The 26,635-nt window shown below is 44.9% G+C and overlaps 1 protein-coding gene and 5 non-coding genes across 6 annotated transcripts; 4 read left to right on the forward strand and 2 right to left on the reverse strand.

The window, feature by feature from the left end:
- Positions 1–243: 243 nt before the first annotated feature.
- Positions 244–9,255, forward strand: Btn1a1 (butyrophilin subfamily 1 member A1). Its single transcript, XM_050142588.1, has 7 exons — positions 244–493; positions 1,026–1,376; positions 4,549–4,830; positions 5,716–5,865; positions 6,284–6,304; positions 6,400–6,426; positions 6,843–9,255. Exons 1-7 carry the CDS (start codon positions 415–417, stop codon positions 7,505–7,507), a joined length of 1,575 nt encoding a protein of 524 aa, XP_049998545.1. The 5' UTR covers positions 244–414; the 3' UTR covers positions 7,508–9,255.
- Positions 2,327–2,398, reverse strand: Trnae-uuc (transfer RNA glutamic acid (anticodon UUC)). Its single transcript has one exon. It is a non-coding gene; the product is annotated as a tRNA-Glu (tRNA).
- Positions 9,256–11,702: 2,447 nt separating the features above from the next.
- Trnal-cag (transfer RNA leucine (anticodon CAG)) lies at positions 11,703–11,785 on the forward strand. The gene has a single exon. It is a non-coding gene; the product is annotated as a tRNA-Leu (tRNA).
- A 3,003-nt stretch (positions 11,786–14,788) lies between these two features.
- Trnat-agu (transfer RNA threonine (anticodon AGU)) lies at positions 14,789–14,862 on the reverse strand. Its single transcript has one exon. It is a non-coding gene; the product is annotated as a tRNA-Thr (tRNA).
- Positions 14,863–18,301: 3,439 nt separating this feature from the next.
- Positions 18,302–18,374, forward strand: Trnar-acg (transfer RNA arginine (anticodon ACG)). The gene has a single exon. It is a non-coding gene; the product is annotated as a tRNA-Arg (tRNA).
- A 605-nt stretch (positions 18,375–18,979) lies between these two features.
- Positions 18,980–19,052, forward strand: Trnav-cac (transfer RNA valine (anticodon CAC)). The gene has a single exon. It is a non-coding gene; the product is annotated as a tRNA-Val (tRNA).
- The last annotated feature ends 7,583 nt before the right edge of the window (positions 19,053–26,635 follow it).

The raw sequence follows: 26,635 nt of genomic DNA on the forward strand, positions 1-26,635 counted from the left end.
CCTCGATGGCTTTGTCTTTATTATCTTTTCTAAGCATGAATAACGAGATGTTCTACTCGATATGATTTGATTCTATTTCTCTCCTCCTCCTCCTCTTTCTTCTTGTAAATTCAGAGATTCATTTATCTGAGACTGTGTCTCAGAGCTCCCTTCTGGAGACAACTGAGGACTGGACAACCGAGTTTGCTATTTTATGCATGCCTGACTGGACTTAAGAGAAGGGTGTGGATGGGCGCTGTTGTAACATGGACTGAAAAAGTACCGTTTGGGGGAGGTACAGTGCCCTCCAGGTAGGAAAGAACTGGTGGCAAGCAGGGCGCTTGCAGAGCCAATAGTCACCCCTTGACCATTTATCTCCCAGCCTGAAGCTCCTGACGACTCCATCAGCAGCCTGTTGCCCCAGCAAGGTTGGAGATGGCAGTTCCTTCCAACCCCTGCCTCTTGGCTTATCTGCTCACCTTCACGGTCCTGCAGCTGCCCACGCTGGATTCAGGTATGTCTGTGTTCTAACCATCTCTTTGATGCAAGGATGGAAGGTCTCTGTAAATGTCAGTGACCCATTGTGGCTCCAAGTGGGGACCTCCACCAGAGTTCAATGGATTCAAAGAAAATCCACCCTGGTGGTAGTGCATGCCTGCAGTTCCAGCACTAAGAAGGCAAAAGCAGACCTTTATGGATCCAAACCTGCCTAGTCTGGATAGAGCTAGCCTGACCAGCTGGGGCTACATAGGGAGACCCCCCGGGTTTTTGTTTTTTTGTTGTTGTTTTAAATCAAAGGAACTGGAACGCTGGGTGTGGTGGTGCACACCTGCAATGCTAGTTGAGAGTCGAGGGCAAGAGAATCCAGGCTACACAGTGAGCTGGAGGCCAGCTTGGAATTTGCGGGATCCAGTCTGAAAAAAAACAAACAAAACAACAACAGGAATAGTAGGCAGCTTGAGCTCCGTACTTTACGAGAAGCCAGTCTGGTCTGTAGGCCCTCGATCCCATCCCATCGTCCCATCTGACCTCATTTATTCTGGCAGCTCCCTTCGACGTGATCGCACCTCAGGAGGCAGTGCTGGCCCTCCTGGGTTCAGATGCCGAGCTGACCTGTCGCTTCTCCCCAAATGCGAGCGCGGAGCACATGGAGGAGCTGCGCTGGTTTCGACAGACTAGGTCGCCGGCTGTGCTTCTTTATCGGGCTGGTCAGGAGCAGGAGGACCAGCAGATGACTGAGTACCGCGGAAGGGTGACGCTGGTGACCGATGGGCTCCCGGACGGCCGCGCTACTCTGCGGATCCGAGGTGTCAGGGTCTCGGACCAGGGGGAGTACCGGTGTTTTTTCAAAGACAAGGACTACTCCGAGGAGGCCTCTGCGCATCTCAAAGTGACTGGTGGGTACACAGAGGGCTGCGTCGCCAAGTCACTTCGCCCTAGACGCTCACTTTGGGAACTACCGGGTTCATTCTCCAAATCTCTTTGAGGTTGAAGAAGGCAGGCCGGCACCGAGTGAGAGATGAGTGGGAAGGGGCTCAACCAAGGGGGCGGGAGGCTGAGCGAGATGGCGTTCCTGCGGATATTTCATTTTAATTCTCCGCACTTTCCCCGTCTAGAAGAGACTGCTTCCTCCAAGAAATGCATAACACTCCTAATTTAATTTAGTTTTTGAGACAATATTTGCTATGTAGCTCTGGCAATCTTCCTGCTTCTACTTCCACAGTGCTTGGATTACAGGTGTGCACCATCGTCCCTGGAGATTACACCCGTTTACAAAGTACACCATAATTCACTGGATCAGTTCCCAGAAATGGTTTAAATTGTATTTTCACGTTTATATAAAGCTGTGGTGAGCGTCTCAGATGCTCTGAGCAGCTTAGTGGATTAGTACCTAAGGATTTGACACCCTAGCATTATAGAGTGTGGTGCGTTTCTAATGTTCTTCATTTACACCAAAAGGTTTTACTTTAACTCACAACCCCCCTCAACACCGCGAGATAATATGGAAAGAATACATTGAGCTCTGACTTCCCTGCTTGCTATGATCAGAATCAAGCAAACCGCCCACTCCGTGTCTCCTACTGTGAAACCAGTAAGCTATATACAAGAATTCACAAAAAGGAAATAAAATATTATTATTTAATTATTATTAAAATTTACTTATTACCTAATAAGTAAAAAGTACTTTGCCAATGGCAAAAGCGTTATATACTTTTAAAGAAACTTCAACATCTTAGACTAACATGTATAATACATATATATTGCCTTTCTAAATTTATTGTTAGTTGACTCATTTACTTCCTTTGAGAACAGGGCTTATAGAAGCAGCCTACTTAAAAGAAGGGCATTCCCACACCGGGAGTCGAACCCGGGCCGCCTGGGTGAAAACCAGGAATCCTAACCGCTAGACCATGTGGGAGATGCTGTACAAGCTCTTCTCTTGCCTCCTCCTCCCAAGTACAGGATTACAGGTGTGCACTCTATTTGCTCTAGGTGCTAGGAAGCGAAAGGTACTCGTATATAGGGAAGTGCATCTTAAAGACTAATTGCTTATATAATCGTGTGAGGTAGGTGTGTGTGTGTGTGTGTGTGTGTGGTGTGCTTAAATTTAAACCGGGTGAAGTGATCGCCTGCAATTCCAGCAATTGCGAGATGGAGGCAGAAGAATCAAAATCAGCCTTGGCTACTGGGAACCTCATGAGTTCCAAGGCAGCATAAAGCCCAGCCTCAAATAACAGAAAAACTCACCTAGGTATTTGATGACATAAAACTGTCTTTCGCCGATCGTTGTTGGTGTCCGCTTTTAATCTCAGCCCTTGGGAGACAGAAGTGGGAGGATCTCCGAGTTCTAGGCCAACCTGGTTTACAGAGAGTACGAGTTCCAGGGCAGAGAGAAAAACAAACAAAAAATAAAACAAAACAAAGCCGGATGGTGCCCGCGTTTGGGAGGCAGAGGCAGAACTCTGTGAGTTCAGGGACAGCCTAACTACACTCACTCTACAGAATGAGTTCCAAGACAACCAGGGTTATACAGAGAAACACTGTCTCAAAAAACAAACAGAAAAAAAGATATTGTTCGTTGCATTTTATTTTATTTTTCGAGACAGAGTTTCTCTGTGGTTTTGGAGCCTATCCTGGAACTAGCTCTTGTAGACCAGGCTGGTCTCGAACTCACAGAGATCCGCCTGCCTCTGCCTCCCGAGTGCTGGGATTAAAGGCGTGTGCCACCACCGCCCGAAAAAAAGATATTGTTATTATCTTTTATGAGTGCTAAACCTTTAAATGATGGCCATTTTCAGATGGAAAAAAGTAGTTATATGTCTACTTTGTTGTTATCGAACTCGTGTGTGTGTGTGTGTGTGTGTGTGTGTGTGTGTGTGTGTGTGACATAGATTTGCTATATAGCGGCTGGCTAGTCTGAAACTTGCTATGCTGACCAGGCTAGCCTAGAACTCATCCAGTTGCTTCTGCGTCTTCATACTGAGATCCTGCACCATCACACTCTGCTGTAGCAGAGGCTGGCTTTGAACTTCTGATCCTTCTTCCTCCACCTCTCGAGTGCTAGGATTACAGCTGTGTGTCCCCAAGCCTGGCCCTATGTTGATTTTTGTTAGGGCATAGTTGTGTGAGGAAAGATGAGGTTGAACCCATTTAGGGAAATTCAGAGTCATCAGCTTAGGTAAAGGAAAGTTAAATTATTGACTACAAACCTCAAGAAAAAAATTAAAAAAAAAAACCCTCCAAAGTCTGTTCTCAAGAATATAGTCTTTTGGAGATAGAGGTATGGTGTGTAGCGTGTTTGTTTAGCATGCACAAAACCCTGGGTGGGATCTCAGGCGCTGCTGTATGAAATGGTTGTGCTGGCCCCTGGGAGTAACAGCAGCACTGGGGAGGTAGAAGCAAGAGGATCAGAAGTTCAAGGTCATCTTCAGCAGTGTGGTGTGTTCGAGGCCAGCTTGGACTACATGAGACCCTGTCTAAAGAGGAGAATACCTTTCTATCCATTCCGAAAATTTTCTTTTTTTTTTTAAATATTTATTTATTATGTATACAATATTCCGTCTGTCTGTATGTCTGCAGGCCAGAAGAGGGCACCACAGATGGTTGTGAGCCACCATGTGGTTGCTGGGAATTGAACTCAGAACCTTTGGAAGAGCAGGCAATGCTCTTAACCACTGAGCCATCTCTCCCGAAAAATTTCTAACCACAGTTGCCTCATCTCCCAAATCGTTTCAGGAACTTGTAAATCCAGAGTCTTTCTTGACTCTGGAGCTCCTAAGCCAGCTCTTAGTCATTGTTCTTGCTGTTCATGATGGCTGGACAAGTACCCCCACGTCTACCCATAGACTTTTGCTGTTTTGTTCAAGGGCTGTTTCCAATAAAGCACCGTCTCTGATAAGGGATAAGAAATTATCTTTATTGTTTCTTCAGTCTTCACACAGAAGGACTAGAGGAATCCCACCTATTCCCAGCCCACTTTTGCCTCCTCTCTCTGTGTCTTTCTCAAACTAAGATTATCATGCTCCCAGGAAGCCACTGGGAGATTAAAGCCAGCTTCTCTCTCCATAGCGCTGGGCTCTGATCCGCACATCAGTCTGGGCATTAAGGAGAATGGTCAGATCCAGCTGAAGTGCACCTCCTCAGGGTGGTTCCCAGAGCCAGAAGTGCAGTGGAGAACGTCCTCAGGAGACAGCCTTCCATCCGCAGCAGAGTCCAGCAATCGTGACACGGAAGGCCTGTTTACTGTGGCAGCTTCGGTGATCCTTACAGACAGTTCCGTAAAGAATGTGTCCTGCTGCATCCAGAATCTCCTCCTGGGCCAGGAGAAGGAAGTAGAGATCTCTGTACCAGGTCAGCGGAACGCATATTGGACTGCCATGTTGACAGAGACTCGGGACAATATCCCCTGGGACCCGGGTCAGAAGGGACTTCATGGTAGAGTTGTCTACATCGTCCCTGTCCCTGCAGCTCTGGCCTGCTGACTCGAGGAAAGCCCTACCACCTTCATTTGAATAACGATGCTGAGGGTTGAGCTGAGTCTCGGTGATAGAAGGCTTAGAGCGTGCACGAGGTCCTAGGCTCCTCCTCTAGTGCTCCATACACCACCCCCACGCCGTAAACATTCCAGAGCTGAATTTTAGGATAAACAAGTGAGATAGAGAAATTCTTTTCCTTGGGGCCTTCTTGACTGAACCCTTCTTCTTCAATAAGTAGGGATTAAATTACTTTTTGATTTGAGTCTGCCCTTCTGCCCTCCCTGTACCTCTCCTTCCCTCATCCCACACTGGAGCGCCATATAGGCTGCCGAGTTCCTCCAGGAAATAAGCTCTTCCGTCGTTCCCTGGTTATTACCTCTGGTTTTGCAGGGGATCATTACCTGTTTATTGGCCAACACGGCCTAGTCTGTGATGCATGTGGTCACCCTTCTTCTCCCTTAACCTCCAGCACCTCAGTGGTAGTTAGCAAGGGGTTTTGTGACACCAATTGGCCCATTAGATTTTTATTTCACATATCCTGGCCCTAGATGGCTCTTCGAAGTTTGTTTTTTCCCCCCAGAGTCAAATCTCTCTGAAAAGTTTAGTATGAAAGAGCAATGCTTGCTGTGGGGGTTGGGGGCTGTCAAGGGCATCCCCACATCCCCATTTCTATCTCCTTTGACACCAGGAGAGAAGCTGAAGTTATTCAGTTTTCCAGACAATGCCCTTCTTCAGTTTGTTTTGGTTTGTGTTTGTTTAGCTCCCTTGGTGCCACGACTGACTCCTTGGATAGTAGCCGTGGCTGTCGTCGTACTGGCCCTAGGATTTCTTACCGTTGGGTCCATATTTTTCACTTGGCGACTATACAAGGAAAGATCCAGAGAGCAGAAGAGTGAATTTGGCTCTAAAGGTAAGTCACAGTGCCAACAGGGCTTCTTGTCACAGCATCCAGAGAAGTGGGACTCAGGCCTGTTCCAACAGGAAAACGAGGGATATTAGAATTCTGAAGTTGGACGGAACTATGAGCCTTCTAAAACAATGGGTACTTAGCGGCTTCAGGACCTCTGGCCAATTCTAACACCCCCCCATCCCCCCACCCCCGCCCCCGCTTCCCAGGAAGAGTCTTATGATTAAGATCTAGCCCTAAGCCAGGAGGAACTTCCAGATGATTTCTTAGAAATATTGGTTTTGCCGGCAGCATTTCTGTTCCCGGTTCACTTGGTCACTGTGGATTAAACAGTATCTCTTTATGTGTTTCTCATTCTGGTCTTCCTTTTTCCCCTTGCCTGTTATAAAAAGTCACCGAAATAATTTTGTTTCTTTTCCAGAGAGACTTCTGGAAGAACTCAGTAAGTTGTCTTCTTGTTTTTGACCCACAAGATTTATTTTCTCCCTCCTGTCTGTTAAGGCGGCACTGACAGTCTCTCTGTTTTACAATTCGCAGGGTGTAAAAAGACGGCGCTGCATGAAGGTCAGTGGTTCCGAGCTCCTCAGTGCCTCTGAAGCCCTGTCTGGGGAGTCAAGGACCTGTGAGGCTTGAACACGAGAACACGCAAACAACGTTCCCTTTAGTGACAGGATAGAAAGAGGGAAGGTGACAGTGAATGACCTCAGCACCTTCTGGGAGGCGTCACAGAAGATGGATGGCTAGCAGAAAAGCCCCTTTGACGCTATCCCACTAGGTAGTCAGTTAAGTCATTCCGTAGTTGCAGGTGAGAGATGGGTCTTGGAGAGAAGCGCAGCAAGTGAGGGGCCATGCAGCTCTCCTACTACAGGGTTGGTTCATCAGCTCCTAAGTCCGCTCCACGTATTTGGGAAGGAGGGTTAGCCGGTAGGCCGAGTACCATTGCTGATTCTCTCTCTTTCTCTCTCTCTCATTGCCTCCAGTGGACGTGACCCTGGATCCAGACACAGCGCACCCCCACCTCTTTCTGTATGAGGATTCAAAATCAGTTCGCTTGGAAGATTCACGTCAGATCCTGCCTGATAGACCAGAGAGATTTGACTCCTGGCCCTGTGTGTTAGGCCGAGAGATCTTCACTTCAGGGAGACATTACTGGGAGGTGGAGGTGGGAGATAGAACTGACTGGGCCGTTGGTGTGTGTAGAGAGAACGTGGTGAAGAAAGGGTTTGACCCCATGACCCCCGAGAATGGGTTCTGGGCTGTGGAGTTATATGGAAACGGGTACTGGGCCCTGACCCCACTCAGGACCCCTCTCCCTTTAGCGGCCCCTCCTCGCCGGGTTGGGGTTTTCCTGGACTATGAGTCAGGAGACATTTCCTTCTACAACATGAGCGATGGATCTCTTATCTATGCTTTCCCTAGCACCTCCTTCTCGGCCCCCCTACGTCCCTTCTTTTGCCTGTGGTCCTGTGGTAAAAAACCCCTGACCATCTGTCCAACTGCCAAGGGGCCCGAGAAAATCACAGTCATTGCTAATGCCCAGGATACCGTGCCTTTGTCCCCACTGGGGGAAGGCTCCGCTTCTGGAGAAGCAGATACTCTCCATTCTAAACTGATACCTTTCTCGCCTAGCCAAGTGGCGCCATAATTAGTATATCAACTCCACAACTTCCCTTTCCTTGTCTACTCCCGCATGCTCTGAAGCTTCAGTTGCTCGCTTCCTGCAGTCCCGTTTCTTTCTGGTGGGCGGTGATTAATTCGCCTTGGGAAGGAGGGTTTGCTGATGCTAGAGAGGGCAGGGACAAAGGCTTTCCTAATTTGTTTCCGCGCCAATACTGGCGAGATTGAGAGGTGATTCCCAAACGGTTTCTAGTAGCCATATCCCTGCAGATCAGAGCCTACATAGGAGGGCTTGGTACGATCGGTCACCTGAGGGCCCAAGAGACAATCAGACTGGCATGAAAGGGTGGCACCAACATTTTGGAATAGGGGCATGTGGAACAACAGATCTTAGACAAGGGCAAAACCAAATAGGATGCTGGGAAAGGAAGATCTTAGGCTAAAAATCCCATAAAGAAATTTAGAGAAGGCCTGGCAGGAGCGAATGAAGTAAACTTGGTCCAGTTAGGTGCACTTGTCCTGTCCTAGGGTTTTTCAGGACTATATCTCAAAATTTTTTATTAGTTAAATCGTTTGACAGCTTCATACATGCATATAACACATTCTAATTACTCTCACACTTCTCTATTCTCTCTTAGTTCCCTCCTCTCCCCCTCAGCAATATCCCTTCTTGCTTCAAATCTGACACTGAGTTTAAGTCAGGGATATAATGAGGACTCTCATGGGAACATGGATTCGGTGCTCTCCACTGAAGTTTGCTGGGTTCAAGAGGACAGGCACAACTGAACGCAATGATTTTCCTCTCCCACATCTGCCGGCTTCCAGTAGTTCAGCCGGGAAGGGTAGGGCCCCTATCGTGACTAACAGAGCCAACTTTGTGCAGGTCTAGTTCAGGAAACTACAGTACCTGTAAGGTCATGATTGCACGTACCCCAAAGAGCACACTTCCCAGCCGTTCTCCCTATCCTCTGGATCTTAGGTTCCTTAATCTTCTCTTTCAAGACACGTCTTGAACACTCTATCTTACATTTTCCAAGTCATGTTCTATAAGATAGAGGAGGCTGGCCCTACTTGTATGGAAGTAGAGCTATGAGCAAGCCAGGCAGGGACTGAGAGAAGGGGGGGGGGTGAGCAGGGCTAGAGAAAGAACCAGACAGGGTTAGAATAGAGGAGGATTTGAATCAAGCCTGCTTATTTGCACAAGTGTCAGGCCTGGCACTTCTTTCCGCGTCCTCCTCTTTTTCCCTCCCCCTCAAGGTCAATCCAACCTCATTCTATAGACTTCACTAGGTAGGGGTGTGTGTGTTTTAGGTAAGTAGAGGTTTACTGTGTCGCTCAGACTGACCTTGAATTCCCCATGCTCCTGCCTCCACTTTCCCACGTCCAGCACGCCTAGCAAATCTACCAGTTTTGACTCCGCCTGCTTAGGGTAACATCATTATCTCTGTCAGTCTCAGCTGCGTGCTCCCTCAGCCTCCACTGCAACGCTCAACCAGCTCACAGGTACCTTCAATTCCCTCCCACCGCCATTCTTTTCCATGCTGTGCTATTACTTAATGTAGCCTATCCAGCCTTCCTGAACCCTGTTTTGTGTTAGGACCCTCAGTATTGCACCATGATGTTCAACACAACTGGACAGCTTGTTCCTGTTTGTGTCTGCTTCAGTGTCCTCCTGCTTGTTTGGGAATTGTGTATATCCAATGACCGGCCTGTGTATATCCAAGCGCTTCCATTTCTATTATACTTCTTCCAGCTTCCAGAATAATAAACAAACAAACAAATAAGTAAATAAAGTCTGATTACTGAAGGCAGCTTCCGAACTTTCCTTTGTTTATCCCGGTAAGAGGAACTAGATTAAAGAGAAACAGGACTGAAAGCTGCCCCGGGAATCCACTGCCTGCTCCAGCAGTGCTGATCTGTATGGTCCCAGGTCTGGGGCTGCAGGAGTGATTCACCAGAACAGGCAGGGATGGGAGCTACTCATGGGGATCAAACTACCTTCAGAAAGGCCGCTGTGCAGAAAGCTTCCTGCTCTCAGCCTTGTTCCAAGGGTGACTTCACTTCTATTGCTGTTAAGGTAATTGTGTTGGTGAGTAAACCTGGTCACTTGCTCAGACAAACCCAGCAGAGCTCTTGCTTACTGTGCCCCAGTCTTGTGTTCCATACTTGGTGCTGTTCCTCCCCCCCCCATATGACTTTGACAATTAAGTCTCCAAGCACATGAAAGTTGGGGGACACAGTCAGACCACTGCAGGCTATTTCCTCCATCGCCTCACAGCACCCAGTGTTCTCTCTCTCTCTCTCTCTCTCTCTCTCTCTCTCTCTCTCTCTCACATTAGCCACCTTATGCAGCTTGTCTTACACTGTACTCCTGGGAGGAAAGCATACTTTACCTTTGCTTTAAAATAATTAATTTAAGTTAAGCATGGTGACGCATGCCTGTATCCTCAGAACTCAGAAGTCAGAGGCAAGAGAATGGTCACATTTGAAGGCAGCCTGGACTACCCAGTCAGTTCAGAGGTCCACCCAGGATATATAGCCACACACTATCTCAGTAAATAAATGCATAAATAGGTGTGTTTATTTGTGTTCAGATTTTACTTGTAGAAATTCACAGAAGTCATAGTCAAAACATCCTTTTAAAAAACCGCATGGGGGGGGGGCTGGTGAAATGACTTATCAGATAAAGTCACTTGCTAACCTTGATGACCCGAGTTCAGTCCCAATGGCCCACACAGTGGAAGGAGTTGTCCTCTGATAGCCACGTGTTTGTCCAGACCATGTTCACCCATACACACATACACATACACATACACATACACATGCTAAATGTGTGAATAAATGTAATTAAAATGTTACATGCTTAGAAAAGGTAGACAAGTGCGTTGTCGTGTTTAATGTGTAATATGTATCCTAACCAGTATCTGTAAAATCTCACATATATGAAACTGTGTCTCTGAGATTAGAAAGAGAAGGGGTCTCAGAACTGGGCATGGTGGTGCATGCTTGTAATATCAGCATTCTGGGAACTGAGTGAGGAGCTACATAGGAAGTTTTAGGGCCCTATCAAAGGGGGCATGGTGGAGTGGAGAAAAGACCGCTCAGATTTCAATCAGCTCTACCTCTGCTTCCCTGTGCCCCACTGTATTCAAAGCAAGAGGTCTGTGGATATACCAACCATTGGTTAGATTCTTAGGAAACACCGAGTCCTGATTCCCGGTGCTCCAGTTCTAGACTCTGCATGGCACCTGTATGTCAATCTGTATATCACCCTAAGTAATGAGGCGGGTTACTCACCAACAAAATCACCTCATTTGTACAGTAACAGCAGCCTTTAAAAAGAACCAAACTCAGTTGGATGTGGTAGTATACATCTGTAATTCCAGCTCCTGGGAGGTGGAGGCAGGAGGATTAAGAATTTAACAACAACCTCAGCTACTGGTGTAGTGTAAAATTCAACCTGAGCTATATAAGACCTTGCCTCAAAACAAAACAAAAAAAGAGTCCTGTTCCATACTGTCTTGAACACTGTTATGAATGTGGCTACACTCTCATCGTTAAAAGAAAGATTCAGGCTTTCACTAAAGTTTAACCCTGAAAACGTGCTCTCAAATCTGGATGGATACAGAGTTTCTTCAGGTAATGAGGGCATCTTAAAAACCCAGTCATCCGTCAGGGTGACAGGGTGTTCCTCAATAATAATAATAATAATAGCAACAACAACAATAAATTTAAATTTTCTGTCATCAGGTGACACTCCCAGACATTCTGATTTAATTGATCAGGAGAGAATTGTTATCCTAAAGGGTTGTCAAAAGCGTTACCTATAAACTTTCCCTACTTTCTGCTAATGTTGGGGGAGTTTCTCTAAGAATTACAGAAATACTATATTTTATTTAAGTCATGGATTTCACAACCGTGTAGAGGAACTGTTAGACAGAGTGCCCCGGGCTGGGAGTGACTGGCGGGTGAGCACCCACCGGCTTCCCGCTGAGGACTCGGAGCGGACCCTGCCGCAGCCCAGCCTGCGCTCCGCACCGGCCAGAAGGCGGAGGGTTTCAAGAGTTTCAAGCGTAGACGCGGCAGGAGGCGTTCACCTCGCTACAGCGATTTGTTTAGAACTGAAACGTTGTCGTCAAACCTCGAGTGAAAGGTGGCAGAACATGGCGGATAGCATTTTGGAAAAGATAGAAGTAAAAGTCGAGCAAGTCGAAGAGCAGCAAGTCAGGATGGCCGAGCGGTCTAAGGCGCTGCGTTCAGGTCGCAGTCTCCCCTGGAGGCGTGGGTTCGAATCCCACTCCTGACAAATGTTTGTTTTGAAAAATTTTGCCTTCTTTAGTAAACGTTTTACTTTTCTTTCTTAGTCTGACTTTACAATAGAGGCACTATGTAGTTGCAAGATAGCTTGAAGGCTAGATATTTTAATATTTTCTTTCTCTCTGTTTACAAGAAAATTTAGATGAATCTTAATTCTTAATTCATGACTCACTATCATCACTTATGTCTGCACCCTTACTGGCTAAGCATCTCATTGGTCTGAACTTTGTTTTTTAGGTTTCTGGTTTTGTCAGAATTATATACTTATACTAGTTAAGATCCTACAAAGATACAGAACTGGTATATAAATGTCTGTCTGTCTACCTATCCACATCTACTGGGATACAAGAAGACAGATAGAGAAAGGCAAATGCACAGAGATTAAACACGAAGGCATGGCTCACAGTTATTGAGGCTGAGAATTACTATGATCTGCTGTTTGTAAGCTGGGAACAAAGAAGGTGGGTGGCCTAGTTCAGTCCAGGTATGAAGTCTAGAGAGCAGAGGCTATGAAGTCAGTCAGATTATGTAGCTCCCGACCATCCCCACACCCCACCATCTCCACACCCCACTATCCCCACACCCCACCATCCCCACACCCCACCTCCACCACACCCCGCCATCCCCATACCCCGCCATCCCCACACCCAGTCTAAGCCTGGATCAAGCCCCACCACACTAGGGCCTTCAGTCTACTGAGTTAGGAAGTTCCAGAACTCTGGAGACCCCATGGCTGTTCAATTAGACATTTAAATTTAACCATCACACTGTTGATGCTCACATGGTTGATGGCCAGGCAAGGGCTGATCTCTAGAGACAAGTGAACAGGACATGTTTGGGCCCAGCCCTGAGGAGTGAACAAATTTGTAAGAAACTGTTACAAAGACACGAACTGGGTGTAGTGGTGGACACCTGTGAGCTCCCCAGAGGTGACGGCAGGAGCATCAGAGGTCGGAGACACATGAGGAGGCTAAGGCAAGTCAGCCAGTCAAAGTCAAAGAAAAGTATTGAAAAGAACCTCTAAGAAAACAATTTTATTTGGCACATTTGGAAATAAAGTCTAGTCTATGAGCTTTCTGTTGCTCTGATAAAATGCTGATGAAAACTAGCCCGGGGAGGAAAGGGTTAGTCCATTTTACAGATTATAATCAATCAAGCCAAGTCAGTGCCGAAACCCGGAGGCAGAAACTGAAGCAGAGACCAATGCTTACTGCCTTGCTCCCCAAAACATCTAGCAGGGGGTGGCACTGTCCTCAGTGAGATGGGCACTCCTCCATCAGTCCTACAAGCAGTTCTGATGGAGGCAGTTTTTCAGTTGAGGTTACTAGCTTGTCAAATTTGCAAAATCTAATCACCATAAAGACTAAAATGTAAAACATGATACGCACGAACAGGCCAGGGTAGCTTTTGGTAAATCTGAGTAGGAAGAAAATGTTGGTAGTTCTATTGCGACAGAGAAATCCATACACATCGTGACAAAAGCAAGTTCGATGGCATTCTTTAGTGTGTGAACTGACGTTCCCTCAGAAAAGGCCACATATTCGTGTGTGAAAGGTATGATTAGTCCTCTGTGGTTTGGGGAGTTGGCGTGTTAAAAATCAAGTACCAAAATGATCTTGGGCTATCTTTAGTCCCCCAATAGCCATTATCAACCACTTTCTGTATTCGTCGGGGAATGTATTAACTTAGGAACGCTTTCGCTTTGGCTTTTGTCAACCCAACAGCTAAGAATGACGTCAGAGGCATTTAAAATCTTTAGCTGTTATGTCCCCCACTTTGATGTAACTGGTTTCCCTGATGTCCACTAACAACAACAACCACCACAAAGCCAAAGCCTTAAAGTGAAGGCAGGCTGTTTGGATGAACCTTTTGTGATCTTAGCATACCATGCCTCTGAGCTTTGTGTCAGACCCGCCATCCAAAAATGGTACCCAAGTGCTCAGTTTCTGCAGTCAGCCTGGGGCAGATGAGGCAGGTTTGGTGAGAGGAGGACACAGCGGTGTGCAAGAACTGGAGAATAGTCTTTACTCTTAGAATGGAGACAGGGGGTGTGTAGGCAGAGAGAAAAATCAGAGAATTTGCCTTCTCATAGTCATTGCTGCTTACAACATAGTTGGAGTTGGAAAGTTTAACTACCTCCGGAGCTGTCCTTCAGCATGTCAGGATGCTCTGTTTCCACAAAAGCAGTCAAGTCAGGCATGTGGAATTTTCTGTGCCGAGTGCTGGGAGCTGGATCTTGGGAAATGAGTAGGGGTTTGGCAACTACTCAGTGAGCTCCCATTTCCCTGATCTTGTGAGAACACTCAGCTAAGATAACTATACATTTTTTTCTTTATTTTTTTTCAAACTTCTCAAGTTCTTCGTGCTGCAGAAGGCTCTCCAGTCCTAAGTCTTCTTCAAGTCTCTGTGTTTCAGAGTCACTCTTGACAGGTGACCATACAGATGCTTTCCTGGACAGATTTTCAGATGTTCCTTTCAAAAAACCTCTGAGCACAATACAGCATTAAGATGAATCATGGCGGCTTATATAGTTGTCAGAGGTGCCATGGGGCTTTCCCCAACAGGTTTATCAACCACTTCAAAACCAGGTTTTAAAAAATAAACGAAGAAAAGAAACAAGCCATTTGGGGCAGAGTTCAAGAATACACCTGTTCAAGATTCCCGACAACGAAAATAGAATAGCCAGAGGTCCTGTAGTTCTTGCAGGATTTTTTTCTTTTCTGTCTGCTATCCCTGATAATAATTTTTGTGTTTGCTGGGGGGGAAGGTGGTTGTATACTACATGAAACAAAATTATAGGAACACTAAGAAATGCATAAATTTGTCTTTTAAGGAATGATCCTAGCTTTCGTTTTCTTGTTATTACTTTGTTTATTATTAGTCACGTCCCAATCTGCACTAATACTTTCGTGAAGTGCGTGCAGTGCATGAAGATATAATTTTGATGTCACACTTGACAGAGCGGTTTCCTGAACACCGGAAAACCACAAAAAGGCCCCGCTGGGATTCGAACCCAGGATCTCCTGTTTACTAGACAGGCGCTTTAACCAGCTAAGCCACGGAGCCCGCACGCGTTTCGGGCTTCAAATCAACAAAGAAAAGGAATGAACTTTGCTTTTGTTGTCTATTTTTACAGCTTTCTTTTTGAAGGCGGCCCAAGCAGATCCCCCCCCCCCAAATCCTAAAAATGGTTCCAGCTATGCATCAAAGACCTAAGAAAACGCTCAGCTGCAAGAGAACTGAGTCCTCGTCGGGGCGGTTTGGGAGAAGCACGGGTGAAGGAAGGCTGGATGCACCTCTGCAGCTCATCAACACGCTGATAAAAGTTCCACCCAGGAAAAGCAAATAGTCGGGGCCCAAAGGGGTGCGTGTGTGTGCGTTACACCTATGTTCCCAATCCCCAAACGGTCCATGCAGCAAGAAAGTTTTTTTTTTTATTTTATGATTTTTAAGTTAAACTGAAATGTAAGATTTTGATCATCCTTTAATTCCCCCCACGCTCTCCCGTCCCCCTGTAAATTTAGGTTTCAACTATCTCCTTCTTGGTTCTAAAATTAACGAAAAGAATTCCAGACACAAGCCTTAAAAATTTGTAATCTGACTTCATCATCAACAGCCCATATTTGGAAAGGAATAAAGGAGAGGCTGGTGTTCAACAGCTCTGGAGGGAAAGCCTTCTTACGTTTGGCCAAAGGGTCTGATTTGACAAAAGGTTGAGTAAAGAGCACCTGCAACATTTCTGTATCGTCTCCGGAGCTGTGCGTTTGTGTCTGCTTCCAACCTACTCAGGTCTCTGTTCAAATAAACCCATCCTTGAAGTATAATTCAAACAAAGGAAAACGGTCAGTTTACAAACCGTTGTTATCTTTTGTGAAAGTAACTTCACAAACGAAACCTGCAGGTACAGTCGGTTGGGTTTCCTAAGACCGATTGTCCAAGCAATGACGCTAAATTCAGCATTTCAATATTTCTAAACTGTGTTGATAATTGAAGAATTTATCAGACTGTAAGACAGCCAGCCATTAGATGACAAAGATGGGGCACGGTGACAGCTTGTGAGTACTAGGGCTCTTACTTTCGTTAGAAGAATTATGAACTATGAACTCTATTTATGATCTATGAACTTGATGAAATAAGGACCCGTTTCTTTCATCTTAAATTTTAGATGTTTTATTGTGTGTATGTGTGTGCTTCCCTGAATGCGTCGCCTGAGGAGTCTGGATGGGGCAGTTAAATCCCGTGGAGTTGGAGCTTCAGGCCTAACTTGGGAACTGAAAAGAGGTCCTTTGGAAGAGTAGCCGAGCCATCTTTCCAAACCCCACTTCTTAATCTTATAGTTAGCCAGCATATTGTTAATGGTGTGTTCAAAGGCTCAGTCACAAAATACAGCTTTAACCAAACTGTGGCAGATGTCAGACGACAACCTTGTATTTGGTTTGTATTTCTCGTCTGACTCAAAGCTGGTGACATTTGCATGGAATTTCTAAGAAGTCTAGGAATTGTTGAGCCTGAGAGAACTCCTGCAAGATAACAAAACTCTGATTAACCCTTTACAGACTTGCGTGAGTTGGGCTCACACTATAATCTTAGCACTTGGGAAGTAAAGGCTGGAGGTTAAGAAGTTCAAGGTCATCTTCAGCTGCAGAGGTTGTGAGGTCAGCTTTGCAACAGGAGACCCTGTCTCAAGAGATCAAAACAAGTAAGTAAGCAACAGAAATAGAGAGAGCGGATGCTGTTTCCCGGCAGCCTTCACTGAGGACTAGGGAGGCAGGCTCATAGAATCCTAGTCATCACTCTGCTCCACACATCCGAGACTGGCGGCAGGACAAAGTCTTGTGTCACACACTGCTCACATTAAAGAAGAGAGACAGGCAGCCGGTTTCCTTATGCCTTGGAGCAAAACCAAAGGAGAGTACATTGAGACCAAGGAAAGAGCTCATCACAGTAGTAGCTTAAGGTGTCAGCTTGGTCAGGCTGTAATAATGCCCAGTTATGTACTTAAACACTAACATAGCGGGGCATAGTGGGCTCACTCACAGCCCAGCCTACTCAGTAGACAGGCTGCAGACGTTTTGATCCTGTCAATCATGTGTGGCAGTTAATCCTGTATTCTTCTGGATTTGGTTTCTCTGCCTAATACAATCACTGACTGGAAGCTGGATCTCTCTCTCTCTCTCTCTTTCTCTCTCTCTCTCTCTCTCTCTCTCTCTCTCTCTCTCTCACACACACACACACACACACACACACTCATACTGGACTCAAATAAGATTCACCCAAATAAAGTAAAACAATACCTTGATGAGGACATTATTCAGGAAATTGAGGCAGCCAGAAAAGGCCTTGAAACTTTGCAAAAGGAAGGGAGTTTCTAGAGATTAAAAACAATATGACAGGACATGTGGACAGAGCATCCAGCCATCTGGGTCGAGGCAATTTTGGACAAACAGAATGAGCCCAATAGCTTTCAGAGATGCCCTCAGCCCCATCTCTGAGTGTGATGGGAATAAACAGGACCTGGAGAAGAATCGGAAGACTACTTTAGCCCTGACCACCTTGTCTCCACCTCCTCAATGCTGGAAGTGTAACCATGTGCTCCCATGACTTTGTATTGGTGACATATTTCACCATAATTGGTTTCTTTTTGAAATCATTTCTTTTTCCTTACATATATCAGCATCATTCCTGAGATGGAGTAGAAAAAGACACCAAGTTACCTTGGGGGTCTGAGTACAAAACCTGATGAGAAAGGACAAGGTATTAGGCAGGCTTCCTTTAATGCTTAAGTGTAAAAACAGTTGCACACATGTTTAGAGTTGTTGAAACTGTATGAACCCAAACTAAATAGTTTTCTAATCTTAAGATGTATAGTCTCAACATCAAGCAATTTACTTCTACTTTAACAGCCCTTGATTTATTCACAGGGCATGAATAGATACCCTTTTCAAAAGTCTCTACTGAAGACTGAAACACGTATAAGGCAATTATCTTTGCTTAGAAAATCTGTACAAATGTGTACCGGAACTGACAGTTCCTAGAAAGACATAGCATGCTGAGACTGCCTACTGAGGTCTTATTTGGTAAATATTTGGGGTAGGAAGCATCAGGACTATGATATGTTCCCCTTTCCTTCCTTATTGTATTATTTTTTTCCTCCATATATCTCACAGTTTTATTTAGAGCTTTACTGTCTATGTCAAAACTATCATGTTTTCTGTAGGCTACAGGAAGATCCGTTTTCTTCATTATTTTATCTCCCGTGCATCCAGCAGTATTGGTTGAGTGAATGCGAGCTTGAGTAGAAAAGCGACATGGGGACACCTATCACCGCCGTTTTGTTAGGAGAGGGGGGGGGGGGGCGGATGACGGGAGGAGGGGGAGGGGCAGAAACAAATCTAGAAGTAAAGATAATAGAGTCCTCAACGAAACAAATCAAAAAGACTCGGAGTGTTAAACTCGGAGAACAGCATAACTAGTTGTGTGCCCCACCCAGAGGCCTACGTGTGCAGGGCCAGTGGCGCAATGGATAACGCGTCTGACTACGGATCAGAAGATTCCAGGTTCGACTCCTGGCTGGCTCGGAGTGCGCGGTACATATTTTTCCTGACTACACGGAAATTTAATGAAGAAAATCCATACACGTCCGAGTTTGTCTGAAACAAAATAAAAAAACAAGAGGATCACGATGTCACTTTTTTTGTAGCTGGGTATTTTGGGGTCACTTTGTAACCCAGCTGGCTTGAATTCAAAGCAATTCTGCCACAGCTTCCCTTATGGCTCATCGCTTCTTTTTAGACCAAATTCCCCGTCCTTCCAGGCGATGGCGGCACCAGCGTATCTGCGGAGCCGTGATTCCCAGGCCGGGCTGTTTCGCCAGTCCATTCTGGCTTTAGGATGATTTTACTTGACCTCTTAATCTATTAAAATCCGTTCAGAACAATTAATTTTAATAACAAGAGTAATCTGGGAGATTATTGAAGTTTCTGTTTTAGTCTTTCCTATTTAGTCGTTTGTAGAATAAGAATTTGGTTTTAGGTCCCACTTATGAAGCCCAAACTTTGTGTTTCTCCGTTTCTCGGAGTTAAACACGAGGGACGCCTCTCCAGGTCACCATCAAACATTTACTTGACAACAGAAACGAAAGAAATCGAAAGAATATCTCAAGGCAAGACTCCCGGGACAGCTCGTTTCCGTAGTGTAGTGGTTATCACGTTCGCCTCACACGCGAAAGGTCCCCGGTTCGAAACCGGGCGGAAACAGTGTTGCTTTTTTAGTACTATAGAACTAATTCTAAGCAATTTTCATCTATTATATTCTCTTTCGCTCCCAGTGTGTAATTTGAAGCTTCTCTCTCGGTAGCTCCCATTTCCCTCACCCGAGCCTAGACCTCCATTTCTGCGAATGGAGACTCCTTTTCTCGCCCACACCAGCTGCCGGAAGCGCATCCGGGGCTTGCTCCGGTCCTGGTGCGGCTAGGTGTCCACCGCCCGGGATCGCCCCCCTCCCGTCGCTCTGGTGAGTGCGCCGCCGCCTCCGCCTATTTTAGCGAGGGTCCTAATTACCCAAACTCAGAAGATGTTTCCATTCCTACCTGAGGCTTTAAATCTATGCTCTGTAGATAGCTTTATTCTATTTCTGTTAAAGTCTGAATTTGTCATATATCACATCGAATAAAGAGGTTCGTGTTGTCTATATTCCTCTGCAACCTGCTGGTTTTGTTCAGTTTTATGTTGGTACTTGTTTATGTTTTTTGCATGTAACTGTTACCTACTTATTTCTGCTGCTGAGTAGTATTCTCTTGCACACACATATTACTAAAATATATTGTCTTTTCTATTAAAGCCATTTGGGTAACTTTTAAAAATAATAATACTATCATTAACCCCATCTGCCCACAATTTTCAACTTTCCCATAGAGATATTCAGGAAGAAGAATTGCTTCCCACGATGCAACTTGGTTTTACAACTATATACTAATTTCACACACACACCCCTCCAGCAGTGTGTATAGGTTTTGATTGCTCCACATCTACCGAGCCCTTCTTATTGTCAGGCAACTTAGTTTTTGCTCTTATCGGGTCCGATGACCTGGGACGGATGTGTAGAGTCGGCATAACAAAGAAAAGTCTGTTTCAAGCAAATGGCCCCGGATAGCCTGAGTCATTTTTATTTATACAGTTTCAATAGCTTGCATGAGCAGTTTTATAATCATATTTGTTTCCTTAAGTTTCTAATAGTGATTACAATAATTGCCCGTTTGCTCTCTTATCTCCTTCCCTTTCCGCCCTCATCTTCCCCACCTGTAATCATTACCTACTTGATTCGTAGCGTAGATATTAGAAGCAGAAGCAGTACAGCCAGCAACAAAGGAAGCTTTCTAACACGGCACAGCTAACCGGTGGAACAGTGTGCCCAGCCGGCAGCATTTGCAGTTCCAGCATCCTGCAAAGTGAGAGAAAATTTTGCCTCTAATGGTTAATGTTTACCTCTGGTCAAGTCTAAACTCTTGCAGGCAAGTCATCAGCTAAGGAGGTTCAATCCATGAATCAACCCATTCTTCATTCTGTGCTCCTCTAGCTCCTATGGGGGACATACCAGGCTTTCTCCTATCATCCCCGAAACTACTTAACTTAAAATCTTACTCTTAGTAGTTGGCACTGCTTATCTTTTGTTCTCACGCCCCCTTCCTCTCACCTTCCTTCGGTGTTGACACAGCTGTAGAGATGAGGGTGCATCGTTCCCGTTCCTAGATGGTTCCCAAAACTCTTGATATCATCTACTTATTAACATTTCTCCTAGACTCTTGTGGATAAAACCACTCTCTCCAGGACAATTACGCAAATTTGTAATTTTGTCACGAACGTCTGTGACTCCTTCAGGCCAGTCACGAGGTGCATTGGAAAGGCGACATTGTGTTCTTGAGAATCCTGAATTCGTGGTCGCACCTGAAACACCAGAGGCTTTGGGGCTGACTCATATCTGCTGTGTATTTTTAACAACATCTCCTCTGGCTCACCCAGAGGAGGGTCCTCAGGGGAAAGTTTGACTAATGCAATGGCCGTTTCTTCTGTGGCTCTAAGAAAGTGAAACTAGAGGCAACCAGCAATCATTTGTGTAAGGAAAGCGAGGAGGGCAGGCAGCACCTATGTTCCTGGGGTCAAGCCCAGGATTATCCAGCAAACTACCCATCGGCCTTGCCAAAAATGGGCTAGATTCTCCCAGGCCTTGCCAAAAGGAGCACTTGTTCCTGCTATTCTCGGCCCTTGTTCCCCCAAAGAAGTCGCATGGCTCCCAACAAGTGTTCTTCAATTTAGTGGGTAAGAAGCTGTATCCTGTAGCTCACACATGCATTTCCTGGGTCACACATCCTCTGCTCCTAGATCTAAGTAGTACTTAGCACTTTTAGCCGTAGGTGGGTTTTTTTTTTTAATTTCCATTTTGTGCCCTTTTTGTGGGTCTACAGAAATGTTTATACATTCTAGGTTCCAAGCCTTTGTTAGGTGTGTGTCACAAATATGTTTGCCCGAGAATTTAGTTCTCACACAATCTTGATAATCGCTTCAACCTTAAATAGGATCAAGATTGATCCAGGTTTGCTATAATCAATGATAAAAATAAAGAATATAAATCGACAAACCGAATCTAATTTTTTTAAAGTGACCCAAGAAATTAAATGTCAGCTTATGAACTATTAGCTACTTTTCTTATTACAATGACTACATCCCCGGTGGGGGGGGAAGCAACTTAAAAGAAGGAGGATTTATTTATTTAACTCTTACTTTGGGGCATAGCGCATCAGGGCATGAAGGCATGGTGGAGCCACAGTCTTGACCGTAGGCCCTTATCTGAGAAGAGTGGAAGGCAGAGTGTTTTATTTTCTTTGTATTTTACTTGGTACCCACAAGTTGCTAGCTGTAGTATAATTTTATTTTTAAGTGTTAAACGTGTTGATTCCTTGGTGGTTTGTGTGCTTTGTGTCTGGTTAAAGAGCTCTTCCCAGGAGTGGTGTGAGAAAGAAGCATCCATGACTGGCAAGATGCCTGCCAAGTAAGTAGGCAAAATGCGACATCAAGAACGATAAAGGAAAGGAGTCTCCTTCACAGGCCGAAACAGGTCCCTGAAAAGAAGGGAAAAGAGCCACCCAGAAGGAAAAGGGGAAGCAGATGCTGGCAATGGCTGGAACAAGCCTGCAAAAACTCAGGATGCTTCCACAGTTCAGCCCCAGGAAGAGAACATCGCTAGGGATGCCAAGTAAAATGGCATGTTCTGTTAGTGACCCTGCTCTTACAATAATATTTTTGAAAATCAAATTTGTTTTATTCCTCCTTAAATTGTAGAATTTTATTTCTTTTCGAAGTTGCATTGTTAGTACATAAGGAGACTTAATTTTTTGAGGAGTGGAGGTGCAGGGATACCAATGAGTGTATCTCAGAAGCTGAACTAAAGTGAGAGAAATGGGGTTCTCTCTCTCTCTTTCTCTCTCTCTTAGATTACTGGTTTCCGGGGAGGAGGCAGAAATCTTTAATAAATAAATAAATAAACAAATAAAAAAAAGATTACTGGTTTCCAAGAAAGATTCTCTGAAATTCACAGTTGAAAAAGTTTGGCAGAGAATTGTTATAAAACAAGAACAAAAGGGCACAGGCATGCCTGCCTCAAGTACCAATAATTGGGTTTTCTACGACATCATGATGCTGCCACTCGAAAGAACAAAGAGTCCTGCTTTTGTCTTGTTGGCCAAACTGTGAAGAATAATCATCACGTTAGTTCATTTCCTCGTCAGAGCTGGTCTTGAAAAGCTCTCATGTGGTTTGTGAGAGTATCTACTCCCCATGGCTGTTCCTTCTCAGAGCAGCAACCCAACACTTTGTCGGCTGCTGAGGCTGGGGGGAAAGGAGCTTGGAAACTGTGATAAAGTACTGCCCGCTGCACAGCCCCCACACCCTGCACACCCTGCTGTGGGTATCTGTAACTGACAAATGGAAACCCAGATATAAGCAGGCTTGTTGGGGTAGAGGGAACATTTTATACCTGGAGTTTAAAGATAATCTTTATTGCCCTGTAATTTTCTAGTTTTGTTTTTCACACTTGTCTTTAGTCTGCCCTGGACTTATTTTTTTTTTTAGACAAGCTCTTTTTTAAAATTGTTTTTATTGAGCTTTTTTTTAATTGTTTTTCTCCGCTCCTCTCCCTTCTTCCCCCCTCTCCTTGTACCTTCTCTTTGAGCCCCATGCTCCCAATTTACTCAGGAGATCTTCATTTTTTCTACTTCTCATGTAGATTAGATCCATATATGTTTCTCTTAGGGTCCTCTTTGTTGTCTAGGTTCTCTGGGATTGTGAATTGTAGGCTGGTTTTCCTTGCTTTATGTTTTAAAACCACTTAGGAGTGAGTACATATTATAGTTTCTTTCTGGGTCTGAGTTACGTCATTCAATATGATATTTTCTAGATCCATCCATTTGCCTGCAAATTTCAAATGTCATTTTTTTCCACGGTGTAGTACTCTATCGTGTAAATATACCACATTTTCCCTATCCATTCTTTGGTTGAGGGGCATTTAGGTTGTTTCCAGGTTCTGGCTATGACAAATAATGCTCAAAGATGTAGCCAATATTCAATGAACTATTTTGAACAGACAATAATTAAAATGCCAAGTTATAGTAGGTTTTCTGTTCTAATAAAAGATAAGCCTTGAAGTGTTTATTGTTTGCCAAACACTGTGCGTGACCCCCGTGAGCCGATGACCTCTCCCTTCAGACCAGCTAGGACAGGACAAGGGAGGCTTGTCGGGCCTCACCTCCAGCCCCAGGACTGTGGCTCACACACCTTCTGCAACCTGGATGGTGTCCCAGCAGGTAGGGCTGCAGGTTGCTTCTCGCTTGAAACTGAAAGGGAGTTTTGGAGATCATTATGAGCCACCAAGGAAGCCCTTTGGGACGGGATGTTGAGAAAGGAGTGATGTAATTTACTGGGATCACGATAACCACGCCAGCTGAAGAAAAGTTGTGGGGGCCGAGCGCAAATACAGAAAGTGTTTCCCTTCTCCAGGGCCAATAGCTCAGGTTCAAAGCAAAAAAGGGCTGGACACTCAGCGTGATTCATGCCAGGTACGCAAGTGCTGAAGTAGAAACAAGCCAGGATGTTATTTATGAATTTACAGTCAGGATAAATCTGTGAGACAATAAAAAAAAGCCTTTCATTCATTCATTGTTTCTTCCTTCCTTCCTCCCTTTCTTTGTAACGTTTTCTTTTTAATTGACATATTACTGTACATATCTGTACTGTACAAGCTGAGGTTTTAATATGTGTATACAATACCTAGTAACATGATTGGGTAGTAACTTCAGATGTCTGACATTTATGTTAATGTTTAAAATCTTTTCTACCAACTTCTTTGAAATATTCAGTTAATTGCCAAGCATAGTCACCTGTTGTTGAAATATGAGCCGCGGGGCTGCGTCCCCAACACCCCGGCCGCTTGGCTAGCTCACGCCCGAAATAACAACACACAAACTGTGTTCATTTAAGAACTGCTTGGCCCCTGAACTCTAGCCCTTACAGGCTAATTCTCGCACCTGGACTAGCCCATTTCTAATGATGTGTGTAAGCACCCCAAGGTGCGCTTACCGGGAAGATTCTAGCCTAAGTCCATCGTGGGTTGCAGCTGCCTGGGAGAGCAGAGCATGGCGGCTGTCCGGTCCCTCTGGAAGCAGCGCAGAGTCTGACCTCACTTCCTCTTCCGCCCAGCATCCTATTCTGTTTATTCCGCCCACCTATCTTTTAACCTATCAGGGCCAGCAGTTTCTTTATTGCTCAGCCAATGAAATCAACAGATTGATATGACACTCCCACATCAACCTGTACTATATAGAACACTGCAGGCGGTCCTTCAGGTTCTCACTTCAGCAATATTATCTGTGTATATTCATGGATGCATATGTGAAGTCATGCACTGTGGCAAACAATACAGAGTCTGTGCTGCCGTGGAAGGCTGACGTCCTTCCCTGTCTCTTTGTCCTTATTCCTTTATGCTGGAAACTAATTGTTGAATTTGCCCAACTGCAATCACTCAAATCAGATGGTTGCACAATGGTATCTTGCAACTTTCTTAATTTACTCAGAGAAACCAAATTCTTTTTTTGGGAGGGAGGGGGAAGCAGGTTATAGTTAAAATATACACTAATAATTCCCAATCTTTTAAAAACGCAGTTTCTCAAGTCGAGGTGGCCCACACCAGCACTCAGGATAAAAGTTCTCCAGGATTTTCTCATGAGAAACCAGATGGTGCCTGGTAATCATGTTAGCTGTCTAGCTTATTCCATATAAGAAGTCGTGTAATATGCATTCCTACATTTCTGCAATCAAAATTGTCAATAAAACTTTGTGTGTGGTAAAAAAAAAATTGTATTAGCTTGTATTAATTATGCATTATAATGCTTCATAATGACATTTCATCCATGTATATAATGTCATTTGATGATCACATACCTCCCTTACCTTCTGTCATCTCCCTCTCACTCGTGATTATTCCCTTTTCCCCAGCTAGCCGCCCCCATTCCCCATCATCCGGTTGCATACATAGATGTCTGTGCACGTGTGTGTGTGTGTGTGTGTGTGTGTGTGTAAGAGTTTCATCATGGTTGTTTAGAGGAACATGAAAGAGAGTTGTCTACAGGAATATGGCATCTTTATCCCTTCTCAGCAACTCAGCTGTTGAGCTGTGTATAAATTTGCAGGAACAGGGGTCATTCTGTTTTTCTTCCACCTACTCAGGTGTGCTTTCTCTCTCTCTCTCTCCTGGTGGCTTTGATGGAATCAATCACATGAAAAATTGACAGAGTGTAAGATTAGACTGGACTGCAGTGCTGGAACTTTGTCTGCACACTTCATGCTATTCTGCCTTTCCTTAGGAAATACTGAGTACAGGGCAGACGGAGAGAGAAATAGTTAAGTCCCACCATAATGATGTGCGCTCATTCAATCACCAGGGCTCCGATGGTAGGTGCTAGGAGCTATGTTGGGTGTTAGGTCCACTGCGGGTGTGCAAAGATGGGGGACAGACCGCCAAAGTCTATTAAACCGGAAGCAAACTTTATTCCAGGGAAAAAATTTAAAAAAAATCTCCATGGGTCACAAAAAGCTTATCAACTTGCTGAGACCACAGCCAGAGATGGATTCCTAAGGTTGTAGCAAAAGATGGTTTCCAAACGCCGCCTTTTATAGCAAGAAGCAAAGCATTAGGCATAAACAAAGGAAGTTTTAAAATTTTGAGGTAAAATTCAGATACAAAATGTTCTTCTTACTGGCTTTGTGGGAGCCTAGGTAGTTTGGATGCTCACTTTACTAGGCCTGGATGGAGGTGGGTGGACCTTGGACTTCCCACAGGGCAGGGAAACTTGATTGCTCTTTGGGCTAAGGAGGGAGGGGGACTTGGTTGGGGGAGGGGGAGGGAAATGGGAGGCAGTGGCGGGGAAGAATCAGAAATCTTTAATAAATAAATAAAAATTAAAAAAGAAAGAAAAAAATGTTCTTCTTTGCAATTTCCATTAACAGAGTTTTTTTTTTAGTTGCACTGTGTTTGTATTGTCATTGTTCTCTCCTGGCTTCCCCTGAAGTTGTTTACCAAAGCCCTGCACTCTCCTGATACTGCTAGTTTTGTGTGGGGAAGGTACTGGGAAAATGCACAACCAAAAAGGTACATCCCATCATTTAAAAGTTAACCCAGCTCACATCAATTGCTGCTGGTCATGAGTACCCTGGGGCGGGTATCTAAAAACTGACCCTCAGTATGCAGAGCTAACCTTAGTTTGCAGAGGGCAGCTTCAGCCTTGCAGACAGAA

This window comes from Alexandromys fortis, unplaced genomic scaffold (genome assembly GCF_014885135.2).
Source record: "Alexandromys fortis isolate MF-2015 unplaced genomic scaffold, M_Fortis_MF-2015_v1.1 scaffold_5, whole genome shotgun sequence".
Taxonomy (NCBI): Eukaryota; Metazoa; Chordata; class Mammalia; order Rodentia; family Cricetidae; genus Alexandromys; species Alexandromys fortis.